This window comes from Vigna radiata, chromosome 9 (genome assembly GCF_000741045.1).
Source record: "Vigna radiata var. radiata cultivar VC1973A chromosome 9, Vradiata_ver6, whole genome shotgun sequence".
Lineage (NCBI taxonomy): Eukaryota > Viridiplantae > Streptophyta > Magnoliopsida > Fabales > Fabaceae > Vigna > Vigna radiata.
Genome location: NC_028359.1, coordinates 8,082,935 through 8,098,533, shown reverse-complemented (window position 1 = coordinate 8,098,533; position 15,599 = coordinate 8,082,935). Strand labels below are relative to the sequence as shown.

The window sequence follows — 15,599 nt, the reverse complement described above, 5'->3', positions numbered from 1 at the left end:
ATAATAATAATAATAATTATTATTATTATTATTATTATTATTATTATTATTATTATTATTATTATTATTATTATTATTATTATTATTATTATTAAAAGATCTTTGCGAACCGTAAAAGTTAAACAAAAATTTATCAATAAATATAATACTTTTGGAGTATACTAATGGAAGCATGGGACTACAGCCATATTCTTTTATAAAATTAAAATAAAAGATAATTGCAATAAGTAGTTTACTTTATTTGGTAGTTTAATTATACAAAAGTACATTTAATTGGTTCATTATAACTCGTTTATTATATAGATCATAAAAACTGCAAAATTAAATTAATTTCTGTTAATTAATTTAGTTATATAATACTAAAAAACTTTCAATTTTAGATTACTATAATTTATTACCAATAGTTAGATTTTCCAAAAGAAAATAAAAATATCTTTTGAGGATCGATAATCTAAACCACTAAAATTAGAGTCAATAATCAGTTGTTTTCATTATTATTATAAATAATAATTCAGAATATCAGACTTCTAGAATCCCATCAATATGAAAAGACAAAGACGTATTTTCTATTATTATGGTCGGTCACCTAGTATCTTTGAAAACTACATCATATTTTTAGTCATTTGTAATTATACAGTATTTTTTTTTTTTTAAATAAAGTAATTTTTAGAAATAAAACACATGTATTAATGTTATTCTCATTCTATCGAGGTTTCATAATTAAATATTAAATATTTAAAGAAAACGACACAAATTTTAAATTAAGCCAAGACATTACTTTTATATAAAGAGAATTTAGATATATAAAAAGGGTGGTGTTTAGTTCTAATTAATAACTCTAATAGTCAAAGTAAATCAAATCTTAAGAATTGTATATCATAATTTCTGGTTAATGTAACTATTAATGATGTGGGAAATCCAAATTTTACAAAAACAACTTAAAAACATAATTAAGACGGTGTTAAACTCTTCCAAAAATATAAAATTAATTCTTTAAGTACATAAATCTAATTAATAATTAAAGTGAATCAATATATAATCATATATCAAAATTTTAAATTCATATCTAATGATTAAGAAGATGGAAATTGAGGTTTAATCAGAAAAAAAATCAAGAAAAACATAAATAAAAACACCAAAATCCCACAAATATTTTTTTATAAATATTTAGAAAATATTCCAGAGAATATCAAAAGTTGTAGTAATAAATTATAGATTTATATGAATAAATCAATTGAACAAATACATAACAAAAAACCAACACGTGATTTTAATTAATATTTTATGTAGAAGAGAGTAAGTGTGACATCCCAAAAATATCATATTCACATATAATATAATAGGATTCAGTTATTACAATATGTGAAAGCAGTTAAGAGATAAAGATGACAGTATTTAAATATTTATACAGTCATCCGAAATTTAGTGGAAATTAAAACGAAATAAAACTTGAGTACAAATTTCCCAAAGTTCTCCAAAATACAAAATAAACTAAGGATCGAAGGATGCCTAGAGAGTGTTTCCAAAAATTAACAAACTATTGAAATAAGAACTAATAAACGCCCTAAGTACTAGGGGCTGGATCTTCCTCAGTCTCCCACGCCTGCTCCAAGGGTACCTCATCACCTACTGCTTACATCCAAAGGATTGGATGATCATCGCAAGGGGGAAGGCAAACACATACAAACATGCAAGTGCAAGGGTGAGCTAAGTCTCAAACAATCATACAATTCATTGCAAGAACGTTCATACACACTTAAACATATAAGTCATCATAAACATAAACATTGATTTCACAAAACTCACTAAAGCAAACATCATNTCATGTTAAGACTCCTAGACACGTCCCAACATAGAATGTATATAGAGCTGGGGCGGGTTGTGCACTTGTGATGGCCCTACTGCTTTGCAAAGCCATTGCCGAGGGGTTCCACCCGACCATACACAAGGCTGGTTCGTTACCGCAGTATAGGCCTACAGTGAAAGCGCCTACCCTAGGACCTCCCACTACTCTCACCACACGCGTCAATCCTCTCTAAGTGAGAATGAAAGACCGTTAGAGTGTTAGGGATAACCCCCCATAGTGGAAGCCTCTTACATACATTCAATACACTAATTGATCCCACCGAGAGATCTTAATTTCGCAACTGAATCCAACCAATCCAATTACTTGATACTTTTCCAAGTCATATAAATCATACACACCTTAATTTGCCACAAACAATNAGATAAACCAACCAACCACAAGCTCTAAGCAATAAACCGAACACTAGCAGCAGTGGCCGAACCATTTGGATTGAATTGGGTACCATTAACAGGCGCCCTGGCCAGACCGAACAGTTACGGGATGGAACAATCCTTCCCTGGCCGAAAGTATATCTGACCGAACGGTCATGCGAAAGAACAACTTACCCTAACCATATTTGACCGAACGGTCATGAGAAGGAATAACCTTCTCTAACCCAGAGTATCTAACCGAACGGTCATGAGAAGGAATCATCTTCCCTGACCCAGAACCTACCAAACCGGACGGTTTGAGAAGAAACCTCATTCTCTGATTAAGACCCACCAGATCGAACAGTTTGAGAAGGAAACCTCCTTCTCTAACCAAAACTCACCAGACCGAACGGTTTGAGAAGAAAACCTCCTTTTCTAACCAAGACTCAGACCGGACGGTCAAGAGAAAGGAAATACCTTCTCTGACCGAAAGCACACCTGCCCGACCGAACGGTCAAGAGAAGAAAGGACCTTCTCACTCTGACCTGCAGTGCCAAACCGAACGTCAAGAGAAGGGAGAACCTTCTCTGACCAGGGTTCCATGACCGGACGGTTTGAGAAGGAAATCTCCTTCTCTCACCAAGGCTCCATGACCGAACGGTCAAGAGAAGGGGGATCCTTCTCTGACCGAGGAGACCAGACCGAACGGTCAAGAGAAGGGGGAACCTTCTCTGACCAAGACCTCCAAACCGGACGGTCATGGGGAGGAGTCATCCTTCCCTGACCAGGCCTACAAAACCGAACGGTCAGGAGAAGGGAGAACCTTCTCTGACCAAGGCCTTCCAAACCGGACGGCCAAACTCTGCAGAATTCTGCAGAGTTCTGCAGAATTATGCAGAACTCGACAGAACCAGCTAAGACCATTTTCAACCAATTTTGCCAACTTCTAACACTCCTAATCTTTTTTTTAGACATAATTAAACTTACCTAAGTGGTTCTAAACATTTCTAACACATTTCTAAAGTGATTTAAGCTTCATTTCAACTCTAAAACACTCATTTGCCCAACTGAGGGACCCAAAACCCAATCTTACCATTTTACACCCATTTGGCTAATTTAGTGACTCAAACAAGTCACAATACACTCAGTGAAACTGTCTCAATAGTCCACAAACACAACAAACTCCATATACTCAAAATCACTACCTCACTTCCCTTAAAATGGCCAAAAAGTGACTCTAAAGCANTAGGTTTTCTTCCAAACACTACCACAATAGATTTCAATCATCATCACAGTCCCAATCATACATAATTCAACATACCAAGGGGTTCCAAACAGTCCAAAATCATCAATCATCAATTCTACGTAACATACCCATTTCCATATATGAATTTCAAACCAATTCAACCAATTTCATGCTTCCAACAACATACAACTTTAAAATTTATCATACATTCACAACATACTATAAAAATGGAAAGAAAGCTAGCTCCCCTTACCTCTAGGGTGCACGGCCAACTCAAGGAATGATCATAGACCAAGTACTTTGAACCCAAAGTGTGAGAATCACCTAAAATCATCAATTGATGATGGAGAACGAATTTTAGCATTAAGTTGAAGTTAGATTGTGGAAGGAAACGAAATGGGTTGCACGAAATAAGAATCTCATGCTTGAAACCCTAGGGCAAAGGAGGAAAGAGGGTTTTCTTACCGGTTGGATGAAACGAAAAATCGATCGGTAGAAACGTAGCTCTTGGAGTCCTGAATGCTTATGTAGCTTCAATTTGAGAAACTAACGGTTAGAATCTGAGTTGAGAGGGAAGGAGTGGCAAGGCAAGGAAGGAGAGAAACGTAGAAGGAGATGGTTGCTGTCTTAGGAGAATGACTAAGATTTAGAATGCTAAGAATATTTCCCTTTACTAATAGTATTCAACCTATCCTATGCTGCCACGTGTACACACACTTAAATGGCACTTTTGCAAGGCCTTACAGTAAGCAACCCTCTTTAGACCATCAAGACTAGTTATCAGCACATCCACAATTAAATATGTAATTTATGATTATGAATCACAAATCTTATTAATCACTTTAGTCTTTTCTTAATTCTGACTTTCTTCAAATGACTGTGGACAAATTGTGCGTTAACAATTACTCATAATCGTAATCATATATATATATATATATATATATATATATATATATATACACACCAATGGTGAACTACAACATCTTATCAAAATGGAAAGCTTCTATTAAAAAAACACTAACAAATTATAACCTACTCCGCCACTTCTTCTCCATCCATCATAGGTATACCTTCACCTAACTCAACATCTCCTCAAACCATAAAATGATCATAGCAAAATTTATGAAACACACAATCAAATAAAGGGTAAGCTAATTTACAAGAGGTTTGATTTAATCTTTCACAACACAACAATTTATTAACTAAAATATGCATAGCGTATGAGAAATCACTTATTTATATCAATAGTTAACACTACACTCAATTATTCAGATAAATGCCTTCAACGTAGGTGTGCACTTGTAATGGTATCTATACTCTATAAAGTAATAAACAAAGGTATTATTACTCTACCATTTACAAGGTTAATTCCCTTTGTATCTAGGACTAACTGTCCATTGGTTAGGACCTCCTGCTGTCATCACCATATAGTTTATTCTACTATATTTGAGTTTGAATAATTATTAGAGTTTAAGATATCTCTTTTCTAACCCCCATATGTCAACACTACACTAACAAAATTATAACCAATCCTTCTTGGATCGCTTCCAACCATTCTCATATGAACATCACAAACTAACCATCATATTAACTTCATAATAATCCCACATTTTCAAACATAAATCAGAAGAGCATATAAGAAAAGTAGTGTTAGACATTGTTAATCTCACTCTATGGAAAAACAATTACTTTATATTGAAGAAATTGATCGGATGGAAGTGGGAAAGTTACTGCAAAAATCAACCTAGTAATTTTCAATTTTCAAACAAATGTACAAATATGAGGAAACTTAGAGAGAAGGGGTATAAGAAAAAGCATTTAGAAAAAAAAAATGTTTTTAAATAATGAAATTCGTTTATAAAATTCTATTTATACTTTGTATTTTTAATATTAAAAAATCAAGTTTCATCATTTTAAAGACACTATCAATTTTAAAACACGATTTTCTAGACTCTTACATTTACGTTAAAAGGGATAAATAAATAATTGAAATTTGAAAATGAAAAAAATGGAAAAGAAATAAAATCAACTTATCATTATTGTTATTATGAAATTATATCAAGAATGAGAGAAAAGTATAGATTCATAAAAGAGGAAGAGGAGAATACATTGTATCAAGAAGGATGAATGGATATGGAGAGAAGATAAAAACACAAATGTATATGGTGAAATCAACGTATAGGAAATTAAGAAAATGGCTTGATGATTGGTTCAATAAGTAACAAATCTCTCAATAGAGAACGACACAATAGATTCAACAAATAACAAATATCATTGAGATAGACTTTATTAATTTTAAAAACACTTTAAGAAGTGAATTTTATATCTAATTTAGTGATATGAAACTGATTTATAAAATAAAATTTACAATAATCACTCGTATAGTGTGAATATGTTATATCTCCAGTTAACATAGATTCTCTAGTAGAGGTAAATAAGTCGTTTAAAAAAAATTGTATTTGTAAAGTAAAAAGAAATTAAAGGTAAGTGTAACTGTACTGTGTATCTATTGTCCGGTACTTATAGAAGATTTTTCTTTAAGTGCAATACAACATATATGAAAGGAAATGCATTGAATCTGTTTGAACCAAAATGGTGATAGAAAAATAAAATATACGCAATTATGAGTTCCATATTTAAATAAAAAATTGAAACATCTCAAACTATCACAAGTTATTTTCAGCAAGTGTTTATGAAAAACTACAACATATTCAACTTATTCATCTCCGAACAATCAAAGGATTATCTCTTTAACAATTTTTTTTTATAAGACATAAGTGGCATTATCTGTTTCAAATATTTTTTTAGAATAAATTCAAACAGAACGATAAAATAATGATACATATTTTATTATAAAAAAATTGTTAAAAAAGAGTTGTTAAAATATCATTGTCTTTATATTTAGTCCGTTTTGCAGTCACCAACGGTAAAACATTCAACGGACGTTTCTTTGATGTAACCCTAACTGGTTCGGCTTCATCCGAACCAATCAAATGTGGAAAATTGAGCTTTGCTTTGGAGCCGTGCATTCGAAACGCAGCTCGATCATAAGCCAAAGCTGCGTCCTCAGCAGTTTCATAGGTTCCAAGCCACACTCTCACACCATTCCTCTTAGCATCTCTTATCTCCGCCGCAAACTTCCCCCACGGCCTCCTCCGCACGCCTCGGTAGCTCAACCCCTTCACCGGAGGCGCGTGAGTTCCACTCCCGCCTTTGGTGCCACTGCTTTCACCCCCATTTTCCTTTTTAACTGCAACTTTGCTCACCCCACTGCCATTTTCCGGGAACCATCCGGTGGTGGCGGCGGCCTCAAGCAGAGTGCCGTAGATAACCATGTCGTCAGCGTCGTCCTCTTTCAGCGGCAGCTCCGCCCAGTTCTCGGCGGAGAAAATGCTCCGGAAGCTGGAGCTGCGGCTGGACAGCGCCGTGGGCCATAACGATGGCGACGCATCCTGAAACGGCGTCGTTGCAGGGAGGTCGGAGAGATGAGGAGCATTCAAGTGGGTGTTTGAAGCATGAGGGTTCATGGTTGTACAAGTGTGATTTTTCGATAGTTTCGTAGGTTGTGAGTGTTGTGTCGTGTTATATATGACAAGGTTAATAATATTGTATTGAAGTGTGGAGTATGTGGTGGTTCCGTGAAGGTTCTTAATTTGGCATGTGAATTAGGGTTTGTCCCACGTGGGAAAATCTTTGTTGTTTTCACATTTGTCTTAAAAGATTGGTCAGATTTGAGAGTTGGAAGTGAGGAATGTCAAATCATTTGGCTAGTTTTTAATATGTCTCCCACGTGTCTGCTATTCAACTTCTTTTTCTCGATACACAATCTATCATAATTCCAATTTTGCCTTCTATTTTTCTTAATTTCTCTTATATATGAAATCATATATTAAATTAGGTTAAAATATTTGGTGTTTATATTTCTTCACATTTTTATATTTTGGTGGATCTCAATTAGTTTCTATTTTTGAAGACTTTTAATAAATTACCAACCACATTAATTTAATTCATGTGATGAGTTTTTTTTTTTTTAAATTATAATAAATCAAGTTAACATTAGTTGTTACAATGTTATGTAACATACAACATGTCACTCTTACAACATCAATTATCATGAAAAATCTCAATTTTGTATTTATTATTTTAATTCAATTTTATCATAACTTTTTAAAAACTGCAACAATTTCATTCCTTTCATAAATGTTATACTCATATTTTTATATAATTAATATTTTTTTTAAATATTTTTTAATTCAACTATTTAAATTATATTTTAAAATTTTAAATATATTTGTATTATATTTTATTACATCATATTTTAATACTCCTTTTTATTTGAGTTAAGGTTGTTGAGGTCATACTAACAAAAATATTTAAATTGAATCGTATTTTTAAAATTGAGATATGATTGAAACAAATATTTGATTTTCAATAGGTTGCAAGTAGGGGTGGACAAATGAAATTGCACTGCACTGAACTGCTAAAAACTGTATTGAACTAAGAAATAGTTTGTTTAAACTGAATTATTTTTTGTTTTATCAAATTGAACTGAACTGTACTAAATTATACCAAACTACAATATAAACTGAACTGAACAACTAACTGAACTGAACTACTAACTGAACAGAACTATACTAAATTGTACTAAATTACAATATCAATTGAACTAAACTATATAAACTGAATTGTACACTGCACTAATTTTATAAACTGATTTTTTATATTTTCACTTAAACTTAAGATTTTCGCTCATAAATAAATATCAAAACTATGTTGTTTAAATTTTATTTTCGTTCAAACAAATGACATTTTTCAAAATTGTTTTATGAAAAACTTAAAAAGTCACTTAAGCCATACAATTTTTTGCTTATCAGGCTATTTTGTTTTCTTCTTTTTCATGGGTCTTTAGAGGATTGCATGAGAATTTTATTATAAATGTAAAATAAATATTAACACCTAGTAATATTTAATGTAATTTAAATTTAAATTTTATTTTATAACTTTATTATTAATATATAACTAATATTATTCTTATTTATTCCTAATGTTAACTTTTTTGTTATTATAAAAAACATAAACAAATATTTTACGTGTATATGAAAGATAACGTTGAAATAATAATAAAATTGTGTATGAACGTTAACGTAAAAATAATAAAACTTTTAAAAATAAATAATTTTGAAATAATGACTTTAAAATTTTAATATGTGGAGAAATAGATAAAAAAGTAACTAGAGAATAATAATAATTAATTATATCATAGGAAGACCTACACGCATTCAATTTAATACATGAGTATTTCAAATTTTAAATATATATTATTAATGTGTTTTAATGAATGTTATATTGAGATTTAATGGTATATACAAATGTCTTTCTTGAAATGTGGGAAGAAGATGAGAAGGAGTGATGTATGAGAAGGAGGGACTTAAAACACAGTACAGGTAACTATAGTTAACTGAACCAAAAATTTCTTAAGTTCAGTTTTTATAAACTGAACCATAAAACAATATATTTAAGTTATAGTAAAAATGGATCAGATTTTTTCAGTATAATATAGTACAATTAACTATAGTACAGTGCAATTTAGTTATTTTTGTCCAATCCTAATTACAAGTTTTGGAAAAAGCATGATGGTCATATACTTAATTTAACAAATGAAAAAACCATAACTATTAGGAGGTCCAATATCTTTTAAAAAGCTTTAAAAAAAAATAAACACATCAATTAATTTTAAAGTATAAAATTTATACGTGCTTGATGTGAGATAATTGTTGTTAAGAGTAAGATACTTCTCTAGCTTAAAATTAGGAATACTTTGAATGAGTGTGTAGGCATTTTGCTTAAATATTTTTATTGTTATTCTGATTATGTTTAAGTGTTTTTCTCTTGTCGCAAAACATATTTTTTTCGGTTCATGCTTGTTTTCTTTCACTGGAATTGCTTCCTATGTATTTATTTCACACACTCAAACAAAATTATTAGAGGTAAAATCAAGCATATATTATCTAAAACACAAGAAAACATGAAAATACACTAAACTTGAGGATAAACAAGATAAAAGTTATAAAGGAGTTGATTTATTCACCAAAATATACACACAAAAACACGTAAAATGAAATGTTATCAAGCATCCACATTTCTAGTGTCATCACCATCATAAAGAGGAAGGATGGTGGTTTAGGACCATCAAAAAGCTTCTCGCGTTGGCAAGTTCTTTGCCTATGGACCTCACTTGTCTTCGCAAATCAACACTTGGTATATGTTTAAGGAGGGTGTGGCTGAGATCGGGGAGATGATTTTCCATTCTTCAGGTTAGTTAGCTCCTGTCGACTTCTAAAGGTCGACTTCTTCCACTGTCTCACAATGAATATGACATTTTATATTGTCGTTTAAAAGCTGAAACCAAAATGATAGGTATGAGTTGTTTTCTACATGTTTCCCTATATCATAGGGACGTTCTTTTCTACATAATATTCTTTTAACTTTTATGCAGTGAGAAAACTTGAAATTGCTATATATCATGGAAATGACGAGTGATTAGCGTGGAAAAAACAAAGGCTTTGATCAATTATTCATTTGTGTTCTCATGCTGCGTACTCATTGCTTCAAACGTATAAATTATTATTTCTAAAAGATAAGACTTGCAACTCTAATAAGAAAAATTAAAAAACATAAAATAAAAAATTGAAATTCTTGTTCTCATATACAATTGAAATGATTCAAGTTCTCTATTATGAATGTATTTTATGGTTTGAATTTTTATCTATTGTCAAACTAAAAGTAACCTGTTTCTATTTTCTTAAACTATGTTTGTATATTTTTCTTAATTTCTATAGTTAAAACGTTTATTAAAATTTAATATCTATTTTATTAATGAGGGAAAGCTGTTATACAGAGATGAACATTTTATTATTATATTTTCACTGTTTTGGAATTTTTTCTGAGTCAATGAAAGTGAAGTAAAATTATAAAAACAAGCTATTGCCAGCTCAAGTTTGAATGCTATTATCCGAAGCATCAAAGAAACTAATCATTCTCCAATAATAATTAAATGAAAATGGTAATTTGAAAACCACAGGCCAGTGGGTGCAGCACTTAGTTTGATATTTAAGATAAAATGTTCTGTAGATAAACAGTGAAATTTGGTAATGAAAAATTTACTTTAATTTTAACTTTTTACACCACATTTTTCATGAGATACTCAATTTTAAATTTGTTATATATTATTACTAAAAAAAATAAAGTGTTCAAATGACACCCATATAATAATTTAAAAAACTAGTTACTAAATACAATAATTAAAGAGTAATTTAAAGTATCTAAAATATTAATTTTAAAAACGAATTTATGACTAGTTCAAATTCGATAACAATATATCATAGTTTGAAAGTAATAATCTACAATTTCTCAAACAGATTAAATCAATGATTAATTGTCTCTAAATTAGTTTATATTTAATGAATTTTCATAGTATATTTAATGAAATCAATATTACTTGCTTTATACAAAAGAGCATTAAATGATTTTGAAGTACTATAAATTTTTATAGATATGATTTCGGTGAAAGAAGATTCTTCATGTAAAACTAGATTTTGAAAATATAATAATTAAAAAATCTGTAAGAGTGTAATAATTATTATAAACTATATTGATGTCATTTTATATGTGACTGTAAAAGATAAATATGAATGAAAAACACATGTTAATATCATTATTCATCCTTCTAAACGAAAACTACAAAACCATCAAAAACCAGAATGGTATAAATACAAGCATTGTTCTTCCCAAAACTGCAAAAGCAGATTCGGCAAAAGAAGAACAAAAAAAAACCCTAAAAGGGAAAGAAAAAAAAACAATAGTTTCATTAGCATTATCTTCAAAAAATGGCCAATGATTTGTCTTCAGGTGTTCAATCATTCGAGCTCGAACACGATCCCCACATTCTTGTAAATGTTTCCGACCAAGAAACCTTTTACTCTTCCTCGTACCAGAATCCTATAGCGAACGCTTGCCATGTCAATGACGCGACTCAATTATTTGCATGCAAAATGGAAGCACCAGTGGCACCGCGTGAGGAGCACGCGCCTCCGAAGTGGAAGCACTTCCGAGGAGTGAGGAGGCGGCCGTGGGGGAAGTTCGCGGCAGAGATATGGGATCCGAAGAGAAAACATGGAAGGGTATGGCTGGGAACGTATGAGACTGAAGAGGAAGCAGGTTTGGCTTATGATAGGGCTGCTTTCAAGATGAGAGGTAGCAAAGCAAAGTTGAATTTTCCACACTTGATTGGATCCCACGCGCCGCCGGAGAGAGTGGGAGTGGCGGGTGTGGCTCGGAAGCCGAACCTGCCGGAGGCTCGTTTGCCACCTTTGTCTGCGGCGGAGGATGGTTCACAGCCACAAGGGTTAAAGAAGAGGAGAAACCTAGCTGATTTGCTTAATAGGTTAGCCAAGAATAGAAGTCAAGTATGTATGTATGTATGAAATAATAAGGAAAAATCATCCATATGTTTGATTGATTAAGGTTTAATACATTTTTTTTTCTCCTTATATTTCTAATGATTAAATGTTTTTTTTTATATATTTACGTTTACTCAATTTTTATATTTTTTTTTATAAATATTTAATGTATTCATCTACTTTGATAAACTTTTACAATCGTTAAAGAAGATGTATTAGCAGTTGTTACTATAATAGTTCATTTTAGGTTTTATTGTTCAATTCCCAAAATAAAATAAACTATGTTGAAGATTTAATATATATTATTAGCTTTAAATATACCCATAAGTGAAATAAAAAAAGTTAACACTTGATTAACTTTTTTTCATCTCAACTTAAGAAGAGACAATATTATAATTAATAATACATTGAATATCATTCGGTCGAAGAATTTAAGAATATTAATAATTTTTTAATAGTTTATTAATGTATATATTTTAATTATTTTTTTTTTATATTTTTAGATAAATGTATTAGTCTACAAGTTATTTAATTGTTGTTGATTATCACTTTTATTTTATATAACGAAATTAATATGAAATGTTAACAAAATTTATTAAAATTTAAGAAATGTTATTTAAAATTTAGATGTAGTGAGTAAAAATGCATAATTTTTCAGCTCACCTTTATTTATTAACTGTTTTACTTATAACATTTTCTACCACTTTCCAATTGATGTGATTATTTTTTTCGTTGGATTCTAGACTCAGATTTAATTTTAGTGGTTAAATCATTTTTTTTTATTTCGGGAAAAGATGCTGTTTAATTTGGAAAGGATTGATTGCTAGTTTTAGTTTTTCATGTTTTGTAGGGGTGATTTTTGTAATTTCATAGGCTTTATTTTTATTCCTCTCGGGCTTTTATTGTGGGCTTAAGAGAGAAAGGCACAAAAAAAAAGTTTCTTTTTTCTTGGAAAGGAGAGATAAAGAAAAAAAAAAATGTTCTTACTCATTAAGGATTGAATCCATACATTTCTTAAATTTCTTAAGTATTAACAAGATCAAACTTTGAAATAGAAACTAAAACCAAAATTGTGTTATAGTTTAAGAACCAAAAACATAGTTAAGCCTTTATTTAATAAAAAAAATTAAATAATTTTACATCATTTATTTTTTTAATTAATACTTTTTTCTTGTATTAGAGTAAACTAAATTAACATTAATAATGTTCCAATTTGGTTTACAATGATATTTGAAAGCTAAATTTATGTTTCTTCTAATGTAAAAAAATATGTTATCTAATAGCCAAAATTGTAATTGAAGATTTTCTCGAGTCAACATATTACAAAATATAAGAGTTATTAATATCTAATGAGTCTTAAGTTACGAGAAAGGACTTAACGCTAACCTAAAATATTAATGTTGTGTTTGATAAGACATTTTAAAAAGACTAAGTTTTTTTTTTAGAATTTGAAATATTTTATGACAAAATATGTTGTTTGGCTAAGGAATTTAAAATAAAATGATATTCTAGAATTTTATTAGAGTAACTAGATTACTTAAAATTAAATAATTTTAAATTCTATCTAAAAAGTAGGAATTTAAAATTCTTCATAATTTAAAATTCATATTTTGGTTTTTGTAGTTTAGGTCAACCTTAGTTTTTATCGATTTAACTTGATTGTGGTCCAGGTTGACCTAACTTGACTTTACGTGCGATTAATCTAACTTAATTTAACATGGATCCAACTTGATATCTCAGGCTGATACAAACCCAACTCAATTTCTCTCAATCCCACATGGGACCAATCTTACTTCGGCTCGACCTAAGCCGAACTCAGACTGACTTGGCTTCATTCGACTTGATTGGGTCCAAGCGCATTCAACTTAACCTGAGTTAGGAAAACTCAACTTTACTTGGCTCAATCTTATCTTGATTTGACTAGGCCCAACCTAACCTTGATCAAATTAGGATTGATGTAGATCTAGCCTAACTTAATTGAACGTGGGTCAATCCCGATTCAGACAATTTGAACCTATCTCAACTTAATTGAATGTTGTCCTATCCTAATTACGCTCAACTTGAACCCTAACCAACTTATCTCATCTTCAACTAACAACCAATCTTGACAACAAATTGTAGTGCTAGATGCAATCGTTAGGAAAATTATATAAATATGCAATGTTATTGTTTTCTCAGTTGTTTGAGAAACAGAAATTAATATAAATTGAACACCTGTTGCAAGCATCTCAAAGAATAGCTCTGTTAAAGCTTCAAATTTCGGAGGAACTCTTCCACCACACACCTTTCTATAATTCAAACCAACTTTCATATGAAGATTTAAATTTCAAAGATTATAAAAAAAAAAAACCAATAACATTTAATTGTATTCTACATAAAAATACAAAGTATATAATATATATGCAATATCATCTAATAATTTCCCATAATAAAAGAGTATCATTTAAACCCAGCCCTTTTTTTGTTCTTCGCCATTCAACAAATCAACTATGGTTTTCTTTTTCTTGCTTGTTGCAATCTTTTTCAATGGCTCTGATGATGATAATACATCACAACCAAAAGAGTTAGGAAAATTTAACTTAGCTTTACTTCCATGTATTTTGAAAGCAGCTCTATCATAAGCTAAACCTGCATCTTCTTCAGTTATACATAAGTCCCAAGCCAAACCTTAGCTCCATTTTTCTTTGGATCTCTTATCTCCACCGCAAACTTCCCCCACGGCCACCGTCTCACACCCCATACCGCTTCCATTGGGGAGGCGCGTGAACTTCACGCGCTGCCCTAGACTTTTCTCTTCCAGACACTTTCTTCTCGCCAATGATACTTTCCGTGCCATTAGAGCCCAAGTGTGTGGAACCATGTTCAAGCTCAATTAGATATGAAGAGATTGCAATGAAGAAAAATCATAACATGTTGTAGCATCCATGTTTTGGACGATGATTGATGATGTTTGTTTTCTTCTTTTGAAATTGTAATAACTTTGAAGCATTCTCACACACTTTTTTTTAGGGTTTAAAAGAAAACTTTGATATCTTATAAAAAAATAATACTTTGTTACGTATAATTTTTTTTATTTTTTGTTTTAAAAATTATAAAAAAATATTTTTTAAAGATGATTTTATCTTTATTAAATATGTCAAATAAATATTAATACATGTTACTTTATCCTTACTTAAATAACAAATAATAAAAGAAATAGTAGAATTTAAAAAATGTGAAGAAAAATGAATGTAATTAATTCGTATTTTTATTACGAAAGAAAGTGTGTAGGTGTTTGAAGAAGAGAGACATGAAGATGTATATGCATTTTGGAAGAACATGTGAAGCACGAGAGAAGAGGAACGTGTTTTCCTTTCTTAACTTTCTGTCTTTTTCATTTTGCTTGCTTGGATTAGTATGTTTATGAAATTATACAAGCTTGTTCTTTCATAAAAAGAAAGGCGGTTTTCAAATAGATGCTAAATAATGTAAAAAATATCTTAATTTTATTAAGATAATGATATTTAGACAACATTTTTTTGATAGTATTTGAACATTGATTATGTGTCAATCTGTGATTGGTAAAAAATTACTCCACAATAATGTTTATGATTATTATTATTATTGATTGTGAAGTAATTTTTTACCAATCAACACATAACCAATGTTCAAATATTGTAAAAAAAATGTTGTCTGAA

The 15,599-nt window shown here is 30.4% G+C and overlaps 2 protein-coding genes across 2 annotated transcripts; one reads left to right on the top strand and one right to left on the bottom strand.

Moving 5' to 3' along the window:
* Nucleotides 1–6,246: 6,246 nt before the first annotated feature.
* Nucleotides 6,247–6,999, bottom strand: LOC106773247 (ethylene-responsive transcription factor 13-like). The gene is made up of 2 exons (XM_022785891.1): nucleotides 6,389–6,999; nucleotides 6,247–6,250 (listed from the first exon to the last, which is right to left on the bottom strand). Exons 1-2 carry the CDS (start codon nucleotides 6,988–6,990, stop codon nucleotides 6,247–6,249), a joined length of 606 nt encoding a protein of 201 aa, XP_022641612.1. The 5' UTR covers nucleotides 6,991–6,999.
* Nucleotides 7,000–11,349: 4,350 nt separating this feature from the next.
* On the top strand, nucleotides 11,350–11,946 carry LOC106773246 (ethylene-responsive transcription factor 2-like). The gene has a single exon (XM_014659956.1). It carries the CDS (start codon nucleotides 11,350–11,352, stop codon nucleotides 11,944–11,946), a length of 597 nt encoding a protein of 198 aa, XP_014515442.1.
* Nucleotides 11,947–15,599: the final 3,653 nt, after the last annotated feature.

What these genes read in the sequence shown, in the direction of transcription:
- LOC106773246 (XM_014659956.1), top strand. Translation starts at nt 11,350, where the DNA reads ATGGCCAATGATTTGTCTTCAGGTGTTCAATCATTCGAGCTCGAACAC.
- LOC106773247 (XM_022785891.1), bottom strand. Translation starts at nt 6,990, where the DNA reads ATGAACCCTCATGCTTCAAACACCCACTTGAATGCTCCTCATCTCTCC.